The 25,920-nt window shown below is 44.6% G+C and overlaps 1 protein-coding gene across 2 annotated transcripts in view; it reads left to right on the plus strand.

Moving 5' to 3' along the window:
- MLLT1 (MLLT1 super elongation complex subunit) overlaps nt 1–25,920 on the plus strand; it is a 77,847-nt gene that overhangs the window by 4,358 nt on the left and 47,569 nt on the right. The window contains exon 2 of one of the 2 annotated variants that reach the window (XM_081092486.1): nt 4,563–4,645. The exons of the other annotated variant lie outside the window; for it this stretch is intronic. Within the exon in view, the coding sequence (XP_080948612.1) occupies nt 4,563–4,645 (83 nt within the window). The remainder of the gene's footprint in view (nt 1–4,562; nt 4,646–25,920) is intronic. 2 annotated transcript variants of the gene reach the window in all.

A 25,920-nucleotide genomic window follows, 5' to 3' on the forward strand; every position in this document is an offset into this window, starting at 1 on the left:
TTTGAAAGTACCGTTATTCTGCTCTCACACTGGGGTGCTAGTTTGGCTGAGTATAAAATTCTAGTTTGAGAATTACTATCGTTTAGAGCTTTGAAAGTATTTGCTTTGTAGTCTTCAGAAAAGTCTGATGCAGTTAGGTTCTTGTTTTATTGTAAATGACCTGTTTTTTCTCTAGAAGCATTTAAGCTACTTTTTAAGATATTGGTTCTGAGGGTGTTTTTTTGTTTTTGTTTTGTTTTTTTCTGTGATGTCCTTCATTTAGCTCCAGAAAGTTTTTTTTTAATCTTTGATTATTTCTTTTCATCTATGTATTTTATCTGTTTTCTCTTTCTAGGATGGTTATTCTCTATGTGTAAATATTTTATCTATAAAATGGAAACAATTGTATCTGCCTCAAGGTTGTTGTAAGGATTAAATGAATTAATATGTATCAAGTGCTGATAATAGTACCTGGCACACAGTAGGTGCTTTATAAATATTAGCTGCTGTTAGCATTTGTTTGACCTTCTGAATTGTTTCTTCATGTCTCACCTTTTTCTTTTAAGAAACATGTTTTTTTGCTCTACATTCTAGGAAATTTCCTTAGCTTTAGTCTTTGCATGGAATTAAAAAAATTATCAGTACTATATTTGTACTAAAAGCCCTATCTTATTCCCTCATTTTCCCTTTTAAAATTATTTTTGTTTGGGGGCATATTTTAGACCTGAGGACAATGACTCCAGCTTCTTGTTTTTAAAAATATTTTAAATTGATTTTTAGAGAGAGGAAGAGGGATAGGGAGAGATGTGAAAGTGAGACATCGAACCAGGGATGATGCTTCAAACATTTCTTTAAAATTCTCACCTGAGGACATTTAAAAAAAAATTTGATGAGAGAGAGAGAGAGGGGGGGGGGGGAGGAAGCAAGAAACATCGATAGATTGCTTCCAGTACGCATTCCGATCGGGGATCAGACCTACAACTAGGTATGTGCCCTGACTGGGACTCAAACCCGCAGTGTTTTCCTAAACGAGAAGGGCTCTACTCTGGGTCCAGTTTGTATACTGTAGGCTTTAGCTTCTTCCAGACAGTTGACTCTTCTCCTGAGGCATGGAATCACCTGGATTTCCCCATAGGGAAGCTTGAAACTGCTGTGCCTGGAGTGGTGGTGGGTGGCAGGATGAATCCCAGGGCCGTTGTTCAAGTACAGCCTCTATGTTGGCTTTTTTTTTTTAATAACTGCTTTACTAAAATAAAAGTCACACATGATAAAATTCATCCTTTTAATGTGTATAGTTCAGTGCTTTTAGTGTATTCATAAGTTGTGCAACCATCACCACTCTCATTCCAGAACATTTTCATCATCCCACAAGTAAACAAACTTCTTGCCCATCATTAGCAGTCACTCCCGTCTTCCTCCCTTCCCCTCTCCAGCTTCTCCTGCCCTTTACTGAATCTGTAGGTGCCACACCCCTTGCCTTTTGGGGATCTGGCATCAGTGGGGCTTTTGCCTACTACCCTGCAGTGCCCCATGGCATGTTCTGGGCCGCAGCTTCCTTTTCCTGTCTCCTTGCCCAGCATGGTCTCATTCACTTTTTTCTTTCCAGAAATTTCTCCATAGCTTACATCACCTCCCTCCCCTCTTTACTGTCTTTATTTCCTATCAAATTTGTCTCACTTTGGTTTCCGTGGGCATCTGCTTGGTCTCTCTTTTTCCCAATTCTGAAAGGATAGATGTTTTTCAGCCTCGCAGTGCCTGTCATGTGATAGGCCTTTGGAGAGATGTTGAGAAACCCACACATCTCTTCCTTTAAAAGGTTTGTAGTCTGGTAGAAACATGGAGATCAGATGTGACATATAATCTTTTAAAAAATATTAGAGAGAGAGGAAGGGGGAGGGAGAGAGAAACATCAATGTGAGAGTGAAACATTGTTCAACTGCCTCCTGCACACCCCCCTCTGGGGACTGAACCCACGAACTAGGCATGTGCCCTGACCGGGAAACAAATCAATCTTTTGGTGCATGGAATGACACTCAAACAGCTGAGCCACAGCAGCCAGGGCATAACATGTACTCTTAAAAAGATAACTACCCTCAGAAAAAGTAGGTGACCTGGAAGTCAGAGACTAAGGGAAGCCAGGTCAGGCCTCGCAAGGAAGTGGGCCCTGACTTGGACCTTGATGGTGGACAGGAGTTAGACTGGGGGTGGAGGGTGGAGTTGGGAGCAGAACTGCAGACCACTGCCTTGCCTATGCATTTCATCTGTTCCTCTGCTGTAGGCTATTGTGCACTGAAGACAGGCCACCCTTCCTCTCTGCTCTACTTTCATTTCCTCCTTGGATTCAGATTAATTTAACAAGTATTTGGGTGCCTGCCAGGTGCCCACCCCCGTGCTAGACTACAGGGGCTTATGGTTGGTGGGATTGGGCAGAGCATTAGGCAGCCAGCTTTCATGCAGCTGGAGAGACTCCACTTTCTCTCTCAGTTCTCTTAAACAGGGTCCAGAGGTTCAGAGAGAGGCAGGCCATGACCTGGCCTCCCAGTCCAGTTTAATTTTTGCTCCTGGTCCATCCCTTTACTTTGGTGCAGAACCTGAAGGAGCGTGGCATGTGGTTCTCTCAGCAGTATCTGACAGATTCTTGTTGAAAAAAATTTTTAAATATATTTTTTATTGTTGATAGTATTACAGCTATTTCCCATTTTTATTGAATGTTTTTGAAAGGTTTGGCTCTGGTCCTGGCCCTGGGCATGTGACAGTAAGTGAAATAGAGCTGATATAAGGATTGAGAAAGGTGGCAGAGTAAACATGGAAGTCCTGTGATTGAGTGACACAGGATGCTGGAGGCCTGTGGGAGGGAACCATGACCTGGAAATGGGGTTGGGGCTCAGAGCAGGGGTCCTGGAGGAAGTGATCTGAGAGTTTTCAGCGGGACTAAATCTTAGGACCTGAGTTTGGGCTGGGAAGAGATGAGGCTGGAGGTGATGCACTGCCCCACAGTCCCCCTTGAGGGGCTCGAAGTCGGGGAGCCATCATGGGACAATCAGACTTGCAGAGGATGCTCAGGAGTGAGCCTGAGGCAGGATGGCTAGTGAGTCACTGGGTAGTGACCCACACAGAGTGCCAGGCATGGAGGGTGCGTTGCAGAGCAGTATGAAGGTGGAGCTCGTAGAGCTTGGCAGAGGTGATCTGTGGGAGAGGGAGAGTCTCGGTCCTCAGTCCTTGGGTGAGTGGTGGACAGCCTGTGTTCTGAGCTGTGAGACCCTGGAGGAGGTGTAGGTTTAGGAGGGTATGAATAGGTGATTGGGGACAGGCTATATTTGAGGTTCCCATCCAGCATCCATGGAGGATATCCAAGGAACAGAAGGGGACTAGCTGGAATAGAGATTCGGGGCCTAGGTCACCCAGGACGGCTCCCATCTCTGGGGCCAGCAAGGTTTCCCAGGCCTGAGCCACAAGCCCGTCCCCTGCTCCCCTGGGGTTTGTAGCCTGAGGTCCAAACAAGGCTGTCTGACCAGCCCTGCTGTGGAGGGTCACTAATGACTTCAAGCCCACCCTGCTTGCCAGTTTTCTTTGGATAGATGAGATATTTGAGATACATGATATTAGATAGGATATTTGAGAGCTGAAAAAAGATATATATTTTTTAAAAGTCTTAGTGTTTTAATTTAAAAGACTCATGTTTCATTTTATTCCATATACTGTTTTTTAGCAATTTCTGGCCTACTTAAGAATTATCTGACTGATACAGATATAGGTGTATAAAGGTTTTAACAATTGGCAGGATTTTTCCTGTTCCCAGTAATGGTTGCCTCTGGGGACAGAGAGGTGGAGGACAGGGGTGATTTAATCTGTACTGTTCTGATTTTTTTTTTTTCTTAAAAGTGGGAGAACAATATTTTCATGTTTCTTGCATAATGACAGCATATATGTCAAAACATTGTCAGTACATTCTGGAGGGTGAGATTGTGGGAGACTCTTTTACTTGTACATTGCTGTTCTTCTAGTTCCAACTTAAAAAAAATTCCTGGGGTTAATGAATCTCTCTGTTCACATCACTCGGACAGTTGGGAATGCTTTTGTTAGGTGCTCAAATGGACCCAGGAGAGAATCCCAGCTGAGACCAGGCCATCTCCTCTGGACATCAGTTCACGTGTTTGAGGGAGCGGTGGAGACAGGTAGATGCTGTATGTGCACTATCTTCCCTGGGAGACCAGGTACCCATGGGGTCTCCCACTTCATACATGTCATACTGACTGCCCTGAGTCAGTTGAACTTGTGTGACCTGTAGCCAGCACTGGCTGCTCTGCCTTAGCTAGTCTCGTGTCCTTTCCCACTCTCCCACCGTGGCATATCAGGGTCACCTTTCTTCTGTTCTGCTCCTTTGATTCCCCATGACCTCTTTGGCATGGAATTAGGCACAGACTCATTACTCACAGGGGAAACTGGCTTGCTGAAAAGCCATGCTCTGGCGGGACCAGTGAGCCCCAGAGAGGAGGCGCAGAACGTGGCGGGCCTACTGCTGCTGGTGGTGAGGCCTTTGAATGATCAGGAAGCTGACAGATGCCTTTTCCCTTTTTTTTTAGTGTGTAAGGAGCCCCCATACAAAGTGGAGGAGTCGGGTTACGCTGGCTTCATCATGCCCATCGAGGTGCACTTCAAAAACAAGGTAGGATCCCGGAAGTGGCAGCAGGAAGCATGCACATTTCACAAAAGAGGAAGTAGAATCAGTGACACAGCGCTGAGGGAATGCTGGGATTACTGTTAGCGGAGGTGTTCACACTAAAGCCCTGGTTTTGAAGGGTTTCTGCCTCTCCAGTGGGAGATGGGGGCTGGGAAAATGGGCACCAACGGCAGTTGGGAGTGCAAGTGTTTGTGACCTCTCCGGGATCACCTGAAAGTGCATGCATTCCCTAAGTCAGCAGCGACATTCCATGACGGCTAGATTTGTGGATGGTTCTAGAGGCTTAGTACTGGACTGTGATTAGTGCAAAGATCTGGAAATTATCTAAATGTCTGACAGTAGGTGATTGGTTAAAGTTATGGTATATCTCCTGAATAGACTCTTTGATGATCTGGGTGGGGGAGGGAAGTTTTTAATATTATTGAATGAAAAAGCAAGGCCTTTTCGAGCCAATATACACAATATAGGAAATAGGAAAAAAGAATTACTGTATACATTAAAAATGTTAACAGGTAATGTGGGTGGTAGGCTTATAAGGTGTTTTTCTTTTCCTTCATGTATATTTTATAAACATTTACAGTGAATATATATTGATAACTATTAGTCCATTTGGGATGGTATAACAAAATACCACAGACTGGGTGGCTTACAAACAACAGAAGTTTATTGCTCACAGTTCTGGAGGCTGGAAGTCCAAGATCAGGTGCCGGCCCCTCTTCCCAGTTACAGACTGCTTTCTGTGTCCGTACATGGAAGAAGGGGTGAGAGCCCTTAGGAGTCTCTTTTATAAGGGCACTAAACCCATTCATGGGGGCTCCACCCTTAGGACAAAATCACCTCCCAGAGGCCCCCACCTCCCAACACCGTCACCTTTGGGGGTTAGGATTTCAACAAGTGAATTTGGGGGGGACAGATTCAGACTATAGGTTTAGGTTTTTTTAAAGCCTAATAATTACAATTAAAGAGCTTTCCTGCAACTTCCTTCTGCTCCTTCTCACAGACACCTTTCCTGGCTTGGAGGTGGTTTGGCCGTGGTTGGGTGCTTTTTCACAAGCACAGCTGGACTGGCTGCAGGCAGCTCCTCTGTCTTTTAGGAAGGATATCTCCCTGTGAGGCCTGTGGATGCCACCATTTCCTTAATGAGTTCTTTTTTCATGCCTGGCTGTGCTGCAAACCACCTGGTGTCAAGGACCTCTGGGGATGGCACTCAGGTGTGCTGCCCCACTGGGAGCTGAGGGACATTTCAACAAGTGCAGCAAAGTGGGAGTCAACTCTGCGACCATCTGGGGGCCACTTCTCAGAAGCCTGGGCCACCAAGGCTTTCGTGGAAGCAAGGCCTGAGAGTCCTGGTGACCGGCCACCCTTGAGAGCAGAGCCCAACCTGTCTGCGCCAGGAAAAGGCTGTGCCCTAACTTTCAGCAGGGCGTCTGGAGGAGGTGCAGAGGAGATGCTGCACCCTTTGGGGATATTCTTCCAAGGACCTGATTAGGGAGGCCAGGCAAGGGCGTGTGGAGGCAGGAGAACTGATGCAGAAGACTCAGTCCTGGTACAGGTGTCACCAGCCTCTCCAGTTCCCTGTGGAAAGGGATGATGAAAGTACCCCCTGGGTGGTTCAAGAGACAGTCCATCTGCAGTAAACGCCAACAGTCCTGTACATTGGCACTCTAGGGGCGGGCAGTGGTGATGGAATCCTTGAAGCTAGCTAAGCTCATCTCTGGGTTTCAATTCAACTCCTTTGAGGCTTAGAAGCAGTTTTGGGTCCCACATATTAGCGAGCTTTTGTGTGCCCTTGGGTGACTTGTCTGGTCCCCGACACGCAGTCCTTTCTCTCCCTCCTGAAGGCATGTTTGCAGTCACCTGGGCTCTGGCAGTGTTCACTAGGGCCCTGATGGTGTTCACTCGATTTCCCGCTGTCCCTGTTTCTTTGTGAGGCCCAGGGGTCTGCTGGGAGGCTCCTGCTGTCCCCAGGGGTGTGGGGTGCCATGCTGAAGCTGGGCAGTACACAGAGGTAGCCAGTTGGTCTTAGTGCCCCTTCTCCTGGCACAGGGGATCTTTGCTGATCTTCAGATTCTCCAGAGAGAATGGAGAGAGATGAGGCATGTGGTGTTTCTGCTCAGCCAGGACCTTTCCCTGTGGTGGCTTCTGCAGCCACTTAGTACCTCAGACCTCTCATGTGGATGGTGTGGAGGCACCCAGGTTCTCCCTCAAAAGGGGCACCTAGGGAAGTGGTGACTCTTTGGGGCAGCTCCTCTCAATCCTTACCTGAGGAGTGCTTTCCTGGGTTTTGTCATCCAGACGTCAGGGCCATTCCTATACTGAGTCCCTGAGGTGTTCTACCCCTATGTTCCTGTCCCAGTAGGGAAGGGAACAGGTGGGTCTCTGACCATAGGACTTGTCCCTGCTAGGTACAGCGTCCTCACATACACTTGGGCATTGAGGGGCAGAGGACCTCTCCGAGGGTGTCCTGATCTTTCACATTCTTTGGGCTTGCTTACTTAGGAGTGCTGGGTGCGTGCGTGCGTGCACATGTCTTCCACAGGCAGTGAAGGACCCTGTGCTTCTCTTTAATTGCCTCTTTCCTTTGTGAGGCCCTGAGGTGCTGCTCTTCAGAAGGAGCATGTGTGCATCTTATCAACCTGAGCATCCAGCAGTCATGGCAGCAACTGGTTTTGGGTTAAGGATTTTTGTTCTGGTCCAGTTTTTTAGTTGTAATTTAATACAGCAGAATTTTCCCATTTTAGGTGTAGGTTTTTCAGATTTCAGCATGTGTTTTTCATTTGAACCCTGTTGTTGGTGGATGACTGGTTTTTCTGTAACAAAAAAAGGTCACGTTCCTAGGTCTACTGTCTGACCAGTTCCTATAGAGGCTGTGTAGCCAGACTGCCACTGTGGGCCTATTCTCAGAATTGCAGCATCTTCTCTCAGGATGTTGGACGCTGTGCTCTGCAGGCTGCTCGCTGGAGTCCTCTATTCCTGATGGTGGTTTTGTCCTCAGAGATGGACTCTGCGCACACAAGGGGTCTGGGATACAGTGAAGTTACTAAGTGGGTTTTTAGCTCACTGTGCTAAGTGGGTACTTGTCTCCAAACAAGCCCTGGAGCAAGGTGATGTCCCCATTCTATGGAAGAAGAAGCTCCTGGATACTCAGTCACAGGCTCAAGGCCACACAGTAAGTTGCGGAGTTGGGATTTGAACCAGCAGAGTATGTAGTCCTATATGCACACCTGAGACATGCTTGACCTAGAGCAACAGCTGTTCATGGATTCTGGTTTTTGGTGACTTCTGGGTGACAGGGACAGTATGATTTTATGTATTGTGTTTTGCAGATGTCTAATTGTGGGTTCCTGCTTTGGAAGTTTTGTAAAGATCAGAGAGTTGTGGAAAAGTGAATGGTGGTTCATTGCAAAAGTAGCTTGTACAGGTTTGGAGTAGTGTTGGAAACAGGGTCATCATGAATGGATCCACTGGTGATTTTTCTACCCTGATGTAGGCAATGGTTGCATTTGGTTTTCAGCCATGACTTAGTCCTGTGCTGTATGTAAGGTAAGTGGGTTTTTGAAGTGGAAGTGGCTCTGCACAGGTTACTTCTCTGGGCCTCAGTCCCTCCATGAGATGGACTTCCTAATTGTGTCGGCTTCTCAAGGCTGTTAAGAAGATTCACAGAGAGATGGACAGTGAGGTCCTGGGCCCAGTACCCTGCACATATGCATTTCATTAGTTTTGTGCTATTGTTGCTGCTGAAGTGTTTTTGCCTCTTTCCAGTAAATCTGGGTAAGAGAGGTGAGTGGATAAAGCAGCCTTGGAGGCTTCCAGGCCCAGTGGAGGTTGAGGTCCCAGAGATGAAGAAAGATGACTGGCTTCTCTGGTGACCAGGGTAGCTCTACACCCAGGACAGAAAAGGCGCTTTCGCAGACTCAGGCGGTTCTCTCATGTAAGCGTGAGATGTGTTTAACCACATTAGCTCCTGAAGGTGGCATCGACAGTGAGAGGAAGGAATTCTATTTTACATGATGTTTGGCACTAGAACTTACGTAAGGACAACGTTTGACCTGTTGGCAGGACGCTCTTTTAGAGATAACCACTCCTTTCCCCCAAGGGAAAAAAATGAGGGTGGGGCTTTGATTACAAAAATAACATTTGAGCATCATTAAACTGTTTTTACTCTGCTTGCTACTTCTGACACCAAGTGAAAGGTTTTGTTTTCCTTCTGAAACCAAATGCACGCTGCCTTTTCCAGCACCTCTTTTCCAATTCTTTAATTCTCTAGGCACTGGTGGTGTCCAGCAGTTCATTTACCTTTCATGCCATCTGCCTAGAGTTACCGCAGACCCTACAGGGTAAGGGCTCAGCCCCACAGAAATGCCTCCACTTCTACAAATTAAGGGTTCCCATGAATCCCTCCTAAAGTTTTATAATTTGCTAGAACAGCTCACAAAACTCTGATAAACATTTTACTTACTGTTATCATTTATTATAGGGGATACAATTCAGGAACAGTCAGATGGAAGAGATGAATGGGGCAAGGTATGGTGTAGGGATACAGAGCTTCCAGGTACACCACCCTCCCAGCATTGCACATGTTCACTTCCCTGGAAATTCTCCGAACCCTGTTGTTTAGGGGTTTTTATAGAGGCTTCATTATGCAGACACGATTGATTAGATCATTGGCCATTGGTGATTAACTCAATTCCCAGCTCTTCTTCTCTCCCCAGAGGTTGAAGGTGGGGCTGAAAGTTCTGAACTTCTAATTGCTTAGTCTTTCTGGGGACCAGCCCAATCCCAAGGCTGTCTAGGGGCCCACCAGAAGTCACCTCATTACAACAAACGATGCTCCAGTCATCCCTATCACTCAGGAAATTCCAAGGGTTTATCTCTGTCGCAGGAAATGGAGACAGAGACCAAATACTTTTCTATGAGACCATAATTATAAAAAAATGATTGAGGTGAAATTCACATAACATAGTTAACCATTTTTGTACAGTTCATTGGCATTTAGTGCCTCATGATGATACGCAACCACTGCCTCTGGTTTCAAAATTTTCGTCTCCCTATTCTCCCCACTCCCACCTTCTGGCAACCTGTGATCTGCTTTCTGTTCTATGGATTTACCTGTTCTAGACATTTCATGTAAAAATAATCATACAATATGTGTCCTGTTGTGTCTGACTTCTTTCACTTAGTGTAATGTTTCCGAGGTTCAGCCATGTTATAGTAGGTATCAGGGCTTCATTCCTGTTTATGGCTGGGTAACATTCTGTTGCATAGATACACAGTTAATTCTAATACTCAGAATAGTGCCCTAGCCGGTTTGGCTCAGTGGATAGAGCGTCGGCCTGCAGACTCAAGGGTCCCAGGTTCGATTCCGGTCAAGGGCATGTACCTTGGTTGCGGGCACATCCCCAGTAGGGAGTGTGTAGGAGGCAGCTGATCCATGTTTCTCTCTCATCGATGTTTCTAACTCTCTATCCCTCTCCCTTCCTCTCTGTAAAAAATCAATAAAATATATTAAAAACAAAAATTAATACTCAGAATAGTTATATTCTGTAAAGTCACCAAGTACATGGGATTAGTGAAAACGACTATTGTTACAAGGGGGAATTTGGGGTTAGTTTCCTGCAAGCCTCTAGTCCAGCGGTTCTCAACCTGTGGGTCGCGACCCCTTTGGGGGTCGAATGACCCTTTCACAGGGGTTGCCTAAGACCATCGGAAAACACATATATAATTACATATTGTTTTTGTGATTAGTCACTATGCTTTAATTATGTTCAATTTGTAACAGTGAAATTGGGGGTCACCACAACATGAGGACTAACTGTATTAAAGGTCGAGGCATTAGGAAGGTTGAGAACCACTGCTCTAGTCACAGTGTTTTCTTTAATTGATCAGTGCATAACCTGTGTTGTGTGTTTGTGTGTTTGTTTAAAGGCACCTTACTTAATATACATTGTTGATTCATTAACATCGAACTCAGCCAACAGCACTATAATTCATGCTTGAACCAAGCTTATATAAAAAAATGTATTTTCTTTGTAAGGCATGTTACAGCCTTCCTGTGCTTAGGAACTGTTGACAGCACTTCAGCACGATGCTTTTCAGCTAGCAAAATCACCAACAAAAAGCACAACAGTAGAAAAAACACTGGCACGAAATATACTAGGACACTTGTTTACAGTCTGAGAGCTGAAATAAGAAGTCTGAGTGGGGAATGAGTTTGTTGGGCGACAAAGTTTTCACCACAATGTTTATGTCTGTGAGTGTGGAAACCACGAGTGCTGGTTTAGGTTATCAATAAAATTTAGTGGGATCCAGGAATTATGAAGATCAGCTGTACCACCTTCTTGCTGCTATGAAAGGTGCTGCTATGAACATATCTGTGCATGTACTAGTATGTGTTTGAGGTCCAGTTTTCAGTTCTTTTGTGTGGATACCTCGGAGTGGAATAGCCGGGTCAGATGGTAATTTGCTGCACCATTTCATGTTCCCACCAGCAGTATCTGAGGGTTCCTATTTTTCTGCGTCCTTCTCAGTGCTTGTAATTTTCCTGTTTTTTGTTGTGTTATAGCCATACTGGTGGGTATGGAGGCTCATCTATGTTGTAGTGTATATCAATGCTTCATTCCTTTTTAAGGCTGAATAATATTCCATGGTGTGGATGCACCACATTTGCATATCCATCCAACTATCCTGGACACTTGGGTTGCTTCCATGTGTTAGATCAGTGGTTCTCAACCTTCCTAATGCCGCAACTCTTTTTTTTTTTTTTTAAAAAAAACCCAAACATATTTATTTATTGACTTCAGAGAGGAAGGGAGAATGAGAGAGAGAGAGATAGAAACATCAATGATGAGAGAGAATCATTGATTGGCTGCTTCCTGCATGCCCCGCACTGGCGATTGAGCCTGCAACCCAGGCATGTGCCCTTGGCCGGAATCGAACCTGGGACCTTTCAGTCCGCAGGCTGACACTCTATCCACTGAGCCAAGCTGGCTAGGACAAATGCCGCGACCCTTTAATACAGTTCCTCATGTTGTGGTGACCCCCAGTTTCATTGTTACAAATTAAACATAATTAAAGCATAGTGATTAATCACAAAAACAATATGTAATTACATATGTGTTTTCTGATGGTCTTAGGCGACCCCTGTGAATGGGTTGTTTGATCCCCAAAGGGGTCGCAACCTACAGGTTGAGAACCACTGTTTTCAATACTGTGAATAATGCTGGTATGATCATGAGTAAACAGATTATTTCCTTGAGACCCCTGCTTTCAATTCTTTTGGGCATATACTGAGAAGTTTATTTGCTAGGTGAACTGGTAAGTCTATTTTTTTAAAAATAAATCTTTATTGTTCAGATTATTACAGTTGTTCCTCTTTTTTCCTCCGATAGCTCCCCTCCACCCAGTTCCCACCCCACCCTCTGCCCTTACCCCCCCCACTGTCCTCATCCATAGGTGTACGATTTTTGTCCAGTCTCTTCCTGCATCCCCGCACCCCTTTCCCCCCCGAGAATTGTCAGTCCATTCCCTTTCTATGCCCATGATTCTATTATATTCACCAGTTTACTCTGTTCATTAGATTTTTTATTCACTTGATTTTTAGATTCACTTGTTGATAGCTATGTATTTGTTGTTCATATTTTTCATCTTTACTTTTTTCTTTTTCTTCCTCTTAAAGAATACCTTTCAGCATTTCATATAATACTGGTTTGGTGGTGATGAACTCCTTTAGCTTTTTCTTATCAGTGAAGCTCTTTATCTGACCTTCAATTCTGAATGATTGCTTTGCTGGATAAAGTAATCTTGGTTGTAGGTTCTTGCTATTCATCACTTTGAATATTTCTTGCCACTCCCTTCTGGCCTGCATAGTTTCTGTTGAGAAATCAGCTGACAATCGTATGGGTACTCCCTTGTAGGTAACTGACTGTCTTTCTCTTGCTGCTTTTAAGATTCTCTCTTTGTCTTTTGCTCTTGGCATTTTAATTATGATGTGTCTTGGTGTGGTCCTCTTTGGATTCCTTTTGTTTGGGGTTCTCTGCGCTTCCTGGACTTGTAAGTCTATTTCTTTCACCAGATAGGGGAAGTTTTCTGTCATTATTTCTTCAAATAGGTTTTCAATATCTTGCTCTCTCTCTTCTTCTGGCACCCCTATAATTCGGATGTTAGGATGCTTGAAGCTGTCCCAGAGGCTCCTTACACTATCTTGATATTTTTGGATTCTTTTTTCTTTTTGTTTTTCCGGTTGGGTGTTTTTTACTTCTTCGTATTTCAAGTCTTTGACTTGATTCTTGGGATCCTCTTGTCTCCTGTTGGATCTCTGTATATTATTCTTTATTTATAGGTCTATGCTTAATTTCTAGTTGGTCTTTTTTCATATCCTCGGGGGGTCTCACTAAATTTATCAGCGGTTTCTAGAAAATTCTTGAAAAATCTTATAACCGTGTTTTTGAACTCTATATCCAGTCGTTTGCTTTCCTCCATTTCTGTCATTTGTGATCTGTTTCTTTGTCTCCGCATTTTTTATGCTTCCCTGTGTTGATAGAGTGGCTTTCTGTGCTAGGTGTCCTATAGGGCCCAGTGGATCAGCCTCCCCAATTACCTGGGGTGGATACTCTTGGTGCACCCCTTTGTGGGCTGTGTGCACAGTTTGGTTGTAGTTAAGCCTTGATTGTTGTAGGTATCACTGGGAGGAATTGACCTTCAGGCCAATTGGCTGTGAGAATCAGCTGTGTCTACAGTGGGAGAAATTCTGTGCTGAAGACACCCTTATGGGGCAAGACTTGCTTCAATGGGGCTTTGGTGCTCACTGAGTCTGCCCCCTGAGTGTGTCCCTTATGGATCTGAGGAGTTGTAATCTGGATGGTCCCAATCTGACCACTGGGTACACAGGTTCTTGGATCTCTAAGGAGGTGCTAACTTAGCCTCTGCCTGAGGCTACCCAGCAGGAGCTACGGAGGATTCTGCAGGTTCCTCTTCCTTGTTTGCGTTTTGGAGGTGCCCAGATGAGGCCCAGCTGTGAAGCAGTGTAAGCTGCTGTGGAGCCTTGGGCCTTCTTTTGGAAGTTCTGGGTCTCTCTGACCCAGCTGCAGTTTGTTAGGTAATTTTAGATCTCAAAGGGCCAGCCCATTCATATGCAAAAGCCTCTGTGCACAGCTTGGGAGGGGCAGGGTCTCAGGGAATCAACAGGGCGGAGCAAACAGCTATGACTGATCCCCAGTCCTGCCCTAAGAGGTCCCGGGTCTCAGTGTCCTGGTAATCGCTGCAAGCAACTCTGAGAGAAAGCCGCCCTCGAGTTCTGCCCGCTGCCAGACAGTCCAGTTTTTCCCCGTATGAGTCTGGGTCCCCAGCGACTCACCCGGAACTGGAGTCAGGTCGTCAGGAGCTTGTGCCTCCCTCCCGATTGCAAAAGACACCAGCGTCCTCCATTGTCAGCCCCTTTCCGCATGCGCTCGAGCCTCCGTACCTCTGCACTTTACTTCCGCACCTCCTCTGAGTCTCAGTGTGCTTTTCTCTTTCCTTCTAGTTGTAGAATTTCCACTCAGCCAGCCTTCCTGTGGTTCTGAATGAGGTCTGTTTTGTCTTTTAGTTGTATTTTTGAAGTGGTTGTGCGAGGCAGCAATTTCAGGTACTTACCTATGCCGCCATCTTGGTTTCTCTGATAAATCTATTTTTAATTTTTGAGGAACCACTATGCTGTTTTTCACAGAAGCTGTAATATTTTCCATTGTTACTAACAGTGCCCAAGGGGCCTAATTTCTCCACATTCTTGTCAACAATTGTTTTCTCTTTTTTGATACTATCCATAATAATGTGTGAGATAGTATGTCATTGTGGTTTTGATTTACATTTCTTTAATAATTAGGGAGCATCTTTTTATTAGTGTGCTTATCGGCCGCATTCTTTGGAGAAATATCTATTCAAGTTCTTTGACTGTTTTTGAATTGTTGTTTTTTTGGTTATTGAAGAGGAGTTATCTCCATATTCTAGATATTAATTCATTATCAGGTATATTTTGTAAATATTTTCTCCCATTTTGCAGGTTGCCTTTTCACTGTTAATCATGTCCTTTGATGCATAAAAGTTTTTAATTTTCATGAAGTTCATTTTGCCTATTTATTTTTCTTGCCTGTGCATTGCCTATGTCATATCCAGGAAATCATTACCAAATTCAGTGTCATGAAGCCTTTGACCTATGTTTTCTTTGAAGAGCTTTACAGTTTTAGCTTCTATGGTTAGATGTTTGGTTTATTTTGAGTTAATTTTTGGATATGGTGTTAGGTAAGGTAATTTTTCCCCCCACAGCTATTGTTATTTATTATATTTTACATTATCCTTGTGATTTTTCTAGATAATAATAGCATATCCCAGAAACACTGTTTTAAAAACTTAAAGTTAAAACTTTATTTTTCATAATAATTTTAAAATAAAAATGCAATATTTTTATTATGTATATCATGTTATCCATTCTACACATTTTATAGTGATAAGTATTTACACATACAATACTTTGCAATAGGAAATACTTTTTTGGTCTCCCCTAGCAGGCTGCAGATTTCCAAAGCAGAAGTCCTAAACCTCTGAAAGTAGCACTAAAAATAATCTTTCTTTGGAAAAAAAAAAATATATATATATATATGTGTATATATGTATATATACATATATATATATATACCCTGTATATATATAATAGAAATGTTTGCTGTATTTTATTTATTTATTTTGCGGGGAGGAAGGCTAAAGAAGTTTCATTTTTGCTTCAAAAACTTTCCCAAAAAATAGTGATTCATTTTTATTATACATCATCATAATGAACACTGTTCTTCTGGCTTTCATAATAGTGTAAATTCAAGGTCATGTGTGTAACATGTATTTTCTGAAATCCAGTGTATTCATTTGGATATATATGGGGTATCCCTTGTGTTCTTATTCTCATATGAAGGTACTAGCACTATGGCTTCAATAACAAATTATTTATTTATTTAGATATTATTATTATTTTTTTTTTACTCATCACTGAGTTTATTCATCATGACATGCTTCAACCTGAGCAACAAACAAAACACTTCAGAATGCAAATTGAAAAGAAAAAAAAGAATGCAGAGTGGATCTTGATCCTCATGGCCTTAAGTTTCTTATTGAAGAGGACAGTTAGGCTGAAGTAATTCCACAGAGTCGGTCCCAGTTTTGTTGCAGAATTTCTCCAGGAATGTTTTCAAGATGGTTTTTCCTATACCTGTCGTGTTTTCCATCTCGGGCACTGCTGTCACTGTAACTCATACACAGTTTACTGAAGGAAACTAGTTTCAGGTCAAGTTCATTTTACAGCTGTCGAGACTGTTTCCTGACATTTTCCCAGTAATTGCTGGTTCCTGCCACCATCTTTGTTGTCCGACATCAGTCCAGTAACAAATTTTTTAAAATCATAAATAGAACTTGTGTTTGATTTGGGTCTTGGCTAATTTCTAAAGAACCATTCAGCAATCGTGGTCTCAGATAATTAGATACCCCGTGAAGCTGCAATTAATTAAGGGCCTGCTGATTCTAAGAACTAGGCAACCAACAAGGGCATGAGGGGAAAATTACAAATCCTAATGCCAAGTGCAGAGGAAATACCAATAATCTTCTTTTCACTTTTGCAATATATATAAGTATAAAGTAGAGGGAGAGGATAAGAATTATATGAATATCCTATATAATAAAAGGGTAATATGCAAATTGACCCTAATAGCAGAATGACTGGGAATGACTGGTCACTATGATACACACTGACCACCAAGGGGCAGACGCTCAATGCAGGAGCTGCCCCCTGGTGATCAGTGCGCTCCCACATGGGGAGCTCTGCTCAACCACAAGCCAGGCTGACGGCTGCCAGCACAGTGGTGGTGGCGGGAGCTTCTCCCGCCTCCTCAGCAGTGCTAAGGATGTCTGACTGCCAGCTTAGGCCCGATCCCCCGGGGAGCAGGCCTAAGCCAGCAGGTGGGCATCCCCCTTGCGGTCCCAGACTGTGAGAGGGCACAGGCTGGGCTGAGGGACCGCCCCCCCCCCCCCCCCCCGCGAGTGCACAATTTTTTGTGCACTGGGCCTCTAGTTGTTAAATAAAAAGTGCTACAGAACTGGGACAGTATTTTGTTGTTGTTAAATTTCCCTCTTATTCTAGTTCAGTAAGATGCTTGTAAAGCAGATTAGTTCCATTGTTGCTATTCAGAACTTGTAGAGAGTAAAAGAATGAATCAACTTCCCTGGTTTAAACTTAATAGTCTTAAAACATGTTATCTTGTAACTTAAACATCTATAATAATAAAAGCATAATATGCTAATTAGACTGGACATCCTTCCAGACGACCTTCTGAATGAAGCCAGAGCTGCGAGGGAAGCCCAGGTCCTGGGTGTAAGAGGGAAGCCGGTGCCGGCAGCCAGGGGAAGGAAGGCCTACTCTAGTCCAACGGTTCTCAACCTGTGGGTCGCGACCCCTTTGGGGGTCGAACAACCCTTTCATAGGGCTCGCCTAAGACCATCGGAAAACACATATATAATTACATACTGTTTTTGTGATTAATCACTAGACTTTAATTATGTTCAATTTGTAATAATGAAAATACATCCTGCATATCAGATATTTACATTATGATTCATAACAGTAGCAAAATTACAGTTATGAAGTAGCAACGAAAATAATTTTACAGTTGGGGGTCACCACAACATGAACTGTATTAAAGGGTCGCGGCATTTGGAAGGTTGAGAACCACTGTGTTATGGCCTTTACTTTGAGGTCTATTTTGTCAGATACAAGTATCGCAACCCCAGCTTTTTTCTCATTTCCATTTGCCTGAAAATTTTTTTTCCATCCCTTCACTCTCAGTCTGTGTGAATCCTTTGTTCTGAGGTGGGTCTCTTGCAGACAACAAATATATGGGTCATGTTTTCTTATCCATTTAGCTACCCTGTGTCTTTTGATTGGAGCATTTAATCTATTTACATTTAATGTTATTATTGAAAGTACTTGTTTGTGGTCATTTTTATTATTAATGTTTGTGTTCTTGTCTTTCTGTTTCTTCTTTTTACAGCAGTCCCTTTAGCATTTCTTGCATTGCTGGCTTGGTGGTAATAAACTCTCTTAGCCCTTTTTTGTCTGTGAAGCTCCTGATTCCACCTTTAATTTTGAATGATAGCCTTTCTGGGTATAGTATTCTTGGATTTATTCCCTTGCTTTGCATCACTTTGTATATTTCATTCCAATCCCTTCTTGCCTGGTGTGTTTCTGTGGAGAAGTCAGATGATATTCTTTTTTTTTTTTAAATATATTTTATTGATTTTTTACAGAGAGGAAGGGAGAGAGATAGAGAGTTAGAAACGTCGATGAGAGAGAAGCATCGATCAGCTGCCTCCTGCACATCTCCTACTGGGGATGTGCCCGCAACCCAGGTACATGCCCTTGACCGGAATCGAACCTGGGACCCTTCAGTCCCCAGGCCGACGCTCTATCCACTGAGCCAAACCGGTTTTGGCGAGATGATATTCTAATAGGAGATCTCTTGTAGGTAACTTTCTGTCTCTCGCAGCCTCTAAGATTCTTACTTTGTCATTGGTGTTTGCCAATTTAATTATGATGTGTCTTGGTTTTGGTCTTTTGGGGTTTATCTTGTTTGGCACTCTGTGTGCTTCTTGGACTTGTATAGTTTTTTTCTTGCCAGTATCAGTAAAGTTTTCTGTCATTATTTCTTCAAACAGGTTTTCTATTCCTTGCTTCTCCTCCTCTCCTTCTGGTATCCCTATTAAGCGAATGTTGTTCCATTTTGCATTGTCCCAAAGCTCCCTTAGGCTCTCCTCTTGCTTTTAAGTTTTTCTTCCAGTTGCTCCTGTGTTTGTGTGTTTTTTTCCTACCTTGTCTTCTAATTCGCTGATATGGTCCTCAGCCTCTTCTAGTCTGCTGTTTAAGCCTTCCATTGTGTTCTTTTTTTTTTTTTTAATATATTTTATTGATTTTTTACAGAGAGGAAGGGAGAGAGATAGAGAGTTAGAAACATCGATGAGAGAGAAACATCGATCAGCTGCCTCCTGCACATCTCCCACTGGGGATATGCCCGCAACCAAGGTACATGCCCTTGACCGGAATCGAACCCGGGACCCTTCAGTCCACAGGCCGACGCTCCATCCACTGAGCCAAACCGGTTTCGGCCCATTGTGTTCTTTATTGCAGCTATGTTGTTCTTCATTTCCTCTTGGTTCCTTTTCATGTTGGTGACATGCTCATTCAGCTCCTTATAATTCTCATTGAGTTGTGTGCATTTGTCATCCAGCCATTTGAGCATCCTTATAACCATTACTCTGAATTCTTTCTCTGATAAGTTAGTAGCCTCAGTTTCATTTAACTCCCTTTCTGGTGATTTCTCTTTTTCTTTCCTTTGTGGATTGCTTTTTTGTCTTCCCATGTTTTGCTGTAATGTTTTAATTGTAGTTCCGATTGCTTTGCTACCCAGTTTCTTTTGGGTATGGTGCTACTGGTGTGACCTCTCAGGTCTCCTGGGCTTGGTAGTCTAGTGGAGCTCCCTACTTGAGCTATTTGGGTTCTCTTGATGTAGGCCTGTGAGCTGGAAAGGCGCAACTGAGGTGTCTAGAAGTTAGCAGCTGTGGAGGGGGTCTTCCAATTTTTGCTGTCTTGCGCCCTTGGTTGAAATCACGTGTGCCCAGAGGGGACTCACAGTGGCACCCAGGAACCGTCTGTTGGGGTGGTGGGGCTCAGGAGGCCTGCGTTCTGGAAAGGCGTGACTGTGGTGTCCAGAGTTCTGTAGTTGCAGGGTGGGCAGACTCAGCTTTTGCTGCTCCCTCTGTGGTTGGATACACTCGATCCCAGCGGCAGTTCACAGGGGCACCTGTGGTGTATTTGCCAGCAGGGTGTACTGACACACTCTGAAGGGCCCTGGCACTGAAGCCACTGGATTGCAATGTCTTTGGGCAGGTATCCCAGAAGAGGGAATTCAGTGTTTCTGCAGCCCAGCAGTGCCCCCCTGTTTGTTTAAGTGCATGTCCAGCGGGGCTCACAGTGGGGCCCCATGGCTGCCTGTGGAGCGGTGGTCTTGGGAGACCTGCATGCTGGAAAAGTATGCAACTGTAGTGTCCAGAGTTCTGCAGCTTTGGGATGGTGAAACTCAGTTTTTGCTAATGCACCTGTGGTGGATAGGCGTGCGTTCCCGGGTGGTGGCACACAGGAGCACCTGCAGTGAGTTTGCTAGCGCAGGCGCACTGAAGCATTCTGAAGGGCCCTGGCATGCTTAATAGAGGCATCTTTGGGCTGGTATCCAGGATGGGTGGGTTCAGAATTTCTACTGCCCAGGGAGTGCGTCCCTATTTGTCCGGGATCGGACCCAGTGGAGGCTCACTGCGGCTTCCCAAAGTGCCCTGTGGATAGATGGGCTCAGGGGGAATGAGTAACTGTGGCAGAGTCTTTGCCAGGCGCTGAGCTCTGATGCACTGAGGTGCCCTGGCGCTGAAGGGCCCTGGCACTGAAGTTGCAACTGGATGTGTGTGGCAGTTATTCAGGCAGAGGGAATTCAGAATTTCTACTGGGGGGCAGTGCACATGTGTCTGTACAAAATCACACCCAGCTGGGGCTTATAGTGACTCCCAAGAGAAGTCTATGGAGTGAGTGGTGTGCCTCGGAGACCTGCGCTTTGGAGACCTGCGCACTGGAGATGCGCGAATGCGATGTTAGAGGTCTGCCGCTGGGGAGGGGGAGGCTGCACTTACTGCTGCGGGCGCTGTGCTCCTTTGGAGGTGGAGATCCCAGGATCTGCGAGTCTGCGGTGTGGCTGCAGGATTTTGGCTGGAGTGGCTGCTGGGTTGCGGTCAGTGTCCAAGGCCTGTCTGGGTGGTGGTGCTGATGAGTTCCTAGAAGAGGCCACTCTCTCCTTTAGGATGGCGTGGGCTCCATACCCAAGTCCGGCAGTCTGGGGAGTGTCCACAGGTGGTAGTCTCTCCCTGTCCCAGAGAGCCTGGTCTGCCAGCCTCTGCTGCTCCTGCCGGATTTCACTGTCCCTCCCTCAATCACACACACAACACACATATCCCATCCACACACTCTCCTTTCATCCCCTCACTCACTCACTTCCTATCCCTCACTTCTGTCCTCCAGCCGCCATCTTTTTTCTCCCTTAATACTGATTTGTTATTTCTTTCCAATATTCTTGTTGAGGGCATCTATCCTGTTTCTGTTTCTTTTTGAGTTTCAGGCAGTCCTCTCTCCAGTGGCCTTCCTTTTTGCAATAGGCACATTGATTGATGCCTAGTGGGTCTTTATCTTTTCATTTCGGGTCCCGTCTTTCCTTCTAGTTTCCCCGCACCGTTTCTTAAAAAAACGGTGGTCTACTTTAATTTCCTTGTTTCCTGGGCATGGTAAACTTTAAAGGCTATGTCCACCAGCTGGGAGGGATTCATATCCAACACCCAGTCTAAATGTTGGAGCTTCCTTCTGATATCTAGGGCACTTTGCCCAATAAAAGTCATATTTACCACCCGGACATTTTCTGGTGCGTGTGGGTCAGCATCACCGTGCTTTTGATAGGCCTGATCCTTTCTAAAACTTCAGAAGGATCTTCATTTGGTTTCTGTTGAACTGCCTATATCATATTCAAGTTCTTTTGTTTAGGCACCCCTTTCTTCAGCCCTTCCAATATGCACTTTTGTAATATTCTAGGAAAGCTAGGTCCCTGCTATTCAGGTCCCACTGGGCTCTGTCAAGGGAATTTCCCTGGCTGGGTTAGGGGGAGTCCTGTTAGGATTCTCTTGATGGAGACAATGAACCTCTTCATTAGCATCATATATAGCTAGCCACCTTTCATCTGCCGTTATCAGGATGTTAAGGAGAGCCTGTACATCTTCCCAGTTTGGATTGTGAGTGGCAAAAATTGAGGTGTTAAGATCTGTCATTTTCTCAGGATCATCCCTATATGGGGGGTTGGAATTTTCCCAGTTCAGTAAATCTCAAGTAGAAAATGAAGTATGGGCCAAGTAATGGCCAGTGGACTGGCCTTTCTAGTTTATTTCGCCTATAGGATATTACCTCAAAGGGAATTGTCCTGCTCTGGATATGGGTGCTCCCTGGCCATATTGGGTGCCCTGCGGGTCTTCTAGGGGGAGACCATTCCCTCATCATACAGGGGTGGGGCTGTCACCCCTCTGGGCCCTATTTCAAGGTTATCTAGCAGTGTGGATGGTAGTGGGGTGAAATTTTCCTGCTGCTAATCCTGGGTCCTCCGGGTTCAGGGCATTAAAGAGGTGCATTTCCTCATTTTCCTTTTCTTCCTGTGTCTTTTTATTATGGAGGAGTTTCTATTTTAAATATTTTTATTGATTTTAGAGAGAGGGAGAGAGGAAGAGAGAAAAACATCAGTGATGAAAGAGAATCATTAATGGGCTGCCTCTTGCATACCACCTACTGGGGATCGAGCCAGCAACCCAGGTGTGTGCCTTGACCGAGAATCGAACCAGCCACCTCTTAGTTCATAGGTCGACATTCAACTACTGAGCCACACCAGCAGGGCTAGGGGAGGAGTTTTGAAGCCAATTCCCTTCTCTGTATCATTAGTTTGTTCCTTTTCTTTGCCAAATCCTTATTGTTTAAAGACGTAAACGCCTAGACATAAAAGATTTTGTCCTATTTTCATGAACGTAGGCAAAGCAATTCCAACTGTATGATAGTGTAGTAATTTAGGAAATCACTAAGGGGTTATTTTTCTTCATAGTCTAACGCAATGGTCGGCAAACTCATTAGTCAACAGAGCCAAATATCAGCAGTACAACGATTGAAATTCATTTTGAGAGCCAATTTTTTTTTTTTTTTTTAAATTTCAGTTGATCAGCAGCCTAGTCAGGTTCTCTAGCCAGGTTCTAGCCAGGATCTCCAGCCAGGCTCTGTGTTTTATTGTCTTGTTACATCTCTATTTATACCAGTTGATTTTAATCCTATCAATTTCTATTCCAAAGGTTAGGGTGTTTCTTATCTCCGTTCCAGGGAGTAAAGATTATGTAGCTTTCGGGAGGGGGATGAAGGTTGGGGGTCAATGGGGGGATGAGGACACATTTGCAATACCTTAACCAATAAAGAAATTAAAAATAAAAGTAACATATGATTGTTACAAAAAAAATAAAATAAAATGATTAACTACCCACGTGGCACTTAGTTAAGGGGTTTTATTTCCTCCCTAACTTCAGGGAAAAATCCCTACCTGGGGAAACAACCTTTCTTGGAGAGGTGACCTTGGTTAAAACACATAGCGCCAAGAAGGGGAGCAAACATATTAAGAACAGTATGCCATATACACCAGGTCCCTTGAAACATATGCTGTGCAGATGTTTCTTCCCTGCAGCAACTGTGTCAAGCAGCAAGGATGGACCGGCTTCCAGCAAATTCCCCCTTTTTTATTTTTTAAATGATAGCACATGTAAATCAGCAGCCACCTCTCGGATTGGGTTGTTTAAGACTCGGAAGAAGACTGACAAGCAATGATAGCGAGCATAGCTATAAACATAGTGGATGGAGTGCACAAGGAGTCTTGTTCCTGTGGAAGGTTGCTGGCCTCTTCAGTCAAGGGATTTCAGCTGTCCTTAAGTCGGTGGTTTGGTTGTCCTTGTTGATCTGGCTAGCGGGCGGTGTCATTGGCGATGGGCTTCCCAAAGCGTCAGCAAGTTGAAGGGCTGCATCAAAGGGTCCATCAGGGCCGCACTTGATGGTGGTGTCGGTGTCCAGGGAAGAGTCAGCTGTGCCCTCTGGTTTGGCTAAAGGTCCCTGTTCGGGTGCCATCTGTTGGGGTCCAACCCCAGCAGGTCCAGGGATTTCCAAAGGTGTGGACGGAGTCGGTGAAGAAGGAATGACACAGAGACAGCGTTCTGTTGATCAGCACCTAGCCAAGTTCTCTAGCCAGGATCTCCAGCCAGGTTCTGTCGAGAGCCAAATTTTTTTAACTTAAACTATATAAGTAGGTACATTGTTATTAACTTAACTAGAGATCTGGTGCACGAAATTCATGCATGGGTGTGTGTGCATGTGTGTGTGTGTGTGTGTGTGTGTGTGTCCGTCCTTCAGCTCAGCCTGCACCCTCTCCAATCTGGCACTCCTCGAGGGATGCCTGGCGGGCCCTTGCAGCCCTGGCTTCGTCCGGAAGGTCGTCTGGATGGTCGTTCTGCTGTTTGGTCTAATTAGCATATTAGCTCTTTATTATATAGGATTAGGGTACTCCTAAGGCTTAGGAAGAGCCACACTCAAAAGGCCAAAGAGCTGCATGTGGCTCGAGAGCTGCAGTTTGCTGACCACAGGTCTAACGTATACATAGGCCAAGCAATGTTACAATAGAAAATCAGTTCCTTCTTAGTCATTGGATTATAGCTGTACATGGACCAATCTGCTAAAATTTGGTCCAGTGGGCTCCTTTCAAGAGTCAAAACAGAACAACCCTGATAGCACAAAAGTACCAACCCAAAACCATAACCATAGAAAAACCCCAGACAAAATGGGAACATATGAACAAAACTTAGACCCATAATTCCTTTATTTCAAATAAGCACTCAAAAGCAAGTCCTATGACTTATCTCCTGGCAACCAATGCTGCAAGTGGTCCTGGCCCTATCTAAATGGCACCAAGCCAAAGTGGCACAAAGCCTAAGTGGCTCGAAGCCTAAGCGTCAGGATAACCTAGGATACCCTTACCAACTGGTACCACAAATGGTCCTAACTGGACCCAAGTGGCATGACGCCAGGTGGCACAACGACCAAGTGGCAGGGATAAAGGACCTCCAGTTTGCATGCTGGTTTGGCTTAACCAGTCTTGGAATCCATCTGCTCCCCAGAAACCCATTTCCTTTCACCAGCCAAGTGATTCAGGCAGCGGATGCCTTGAGAAGGAGTTTAGGAAAATACCCCTAGGAAAGCTCATGGCAGTTACTGGGAAGTTCCCACGGTCCCGCTCCCAGGATGAGCCTGCCACAGGCAGCTGGGACCCCAACCTGGGTCCTTAAAAACGCAGGGTCTGCTGCCTGTTGCAATGAAAGCCAAGCTCATGAGACAAGTGCTGTTGCAAAAGGAAAGAGGTTTATTCAGGTGCCACAACCTGGGAGAACTATGGACTCACTTGTCAAAGATTATCTCCCCTTCTTGCTGAAGCCCATGGTTCTTATAGGGATAGGGAAGGGAACACTTGCTTAAAAATTCTCACCTGAGAATATGTTTTTTTAGTTTATTTGAGAGAGAAAGAGAAAGAGAGTAACATCAATTGGTTGCCTCCCATATGTACCCAGATTTAGGGATGAAACCCACAACCTAGGTATGTGCCCTGACCAGGAATCAAACGCGCAACCTTTTGGTGTGTGGGATGACACTCCAACCAACTGAGCCGGCCAGGGCAGGAGGGGAGGGTTTTTTCCCTATTCAATTATCTTGCTAGCTTCCAGCCTGCTCAGGCCCCATCCATATATCTCTCTTTTTTATTAATATGCTTTTATTGGTTTAAGAGAGAGGGAGAGATAGAAACAGCAACAATGAGAGAGAATCATTGATAAGCTGCCTCCTGCAGGCCCCCTATTGGGGATTGAGCCGACAACCCAGGGATGTGCCCTTATCAGGAATCAAATGTGACCTCCTGGTTCATAGGTTGACGCTCAACCACTGAACCACACTGACTAGGCCATTCATCTTTCTAGCTTTTGGCACATTTGGTCCCTGTCCATTCATCTTTGTAGGTAACAATTTGCTTTTCTCTTGCTACTTTTAAGATTCTCTATTTGTCTTTAATTTTTGTTGTTTTAATTATGATGTGTCTCAGCATGGGCCTATTTGGGTTCTTCTTGCTTAGGGTTCTCTATGCCTTTTGTACTTGTGTGACTTTTTGTTTTACCAGGTTAGGGAAGTTTTCAGCCATTATTTCTTCAAGCACGTTCTCTGTCCCATTTTCCCTTTCTGCCTCTTCTGGCTCATCTGCTATTCGGATATTGTTTCGTTTCATTTGTCCCACAGCTCCCTTAAGCTGCCCTCCTGTTTTGTAACTGTTTTTTCTTCTTGGTTCTCTGATTGATTTTTTCAACAATGTCTTCTAATTCAGTGGTCGCCAACCGGTAGTCCGTGGACCACTGTTGGTCTGTGAGGACCAAAAGACTGGCAAACGCTGCTCTAATTCACTGATTCAGTCCTGAGCTTCCCCTAATCTGCTGTGTGTTCCTTCCAATGTGTTCTTTATTTGTGCTCTATCATTCTTTATTTCTGACTGTTCTTTTTTCAT

This window comes from Myotis nattereri (assembly GCF_964212035.1).
Source record: "Myotis nattereri genome assembly, chromosome: 5".
Classification (NCBI taxonomy): Eukaryota; Metazoa; Chordata; class Mammalia; order Chiroptera; family Vespertilionidae; genus Myotis; species Myotis nattereri.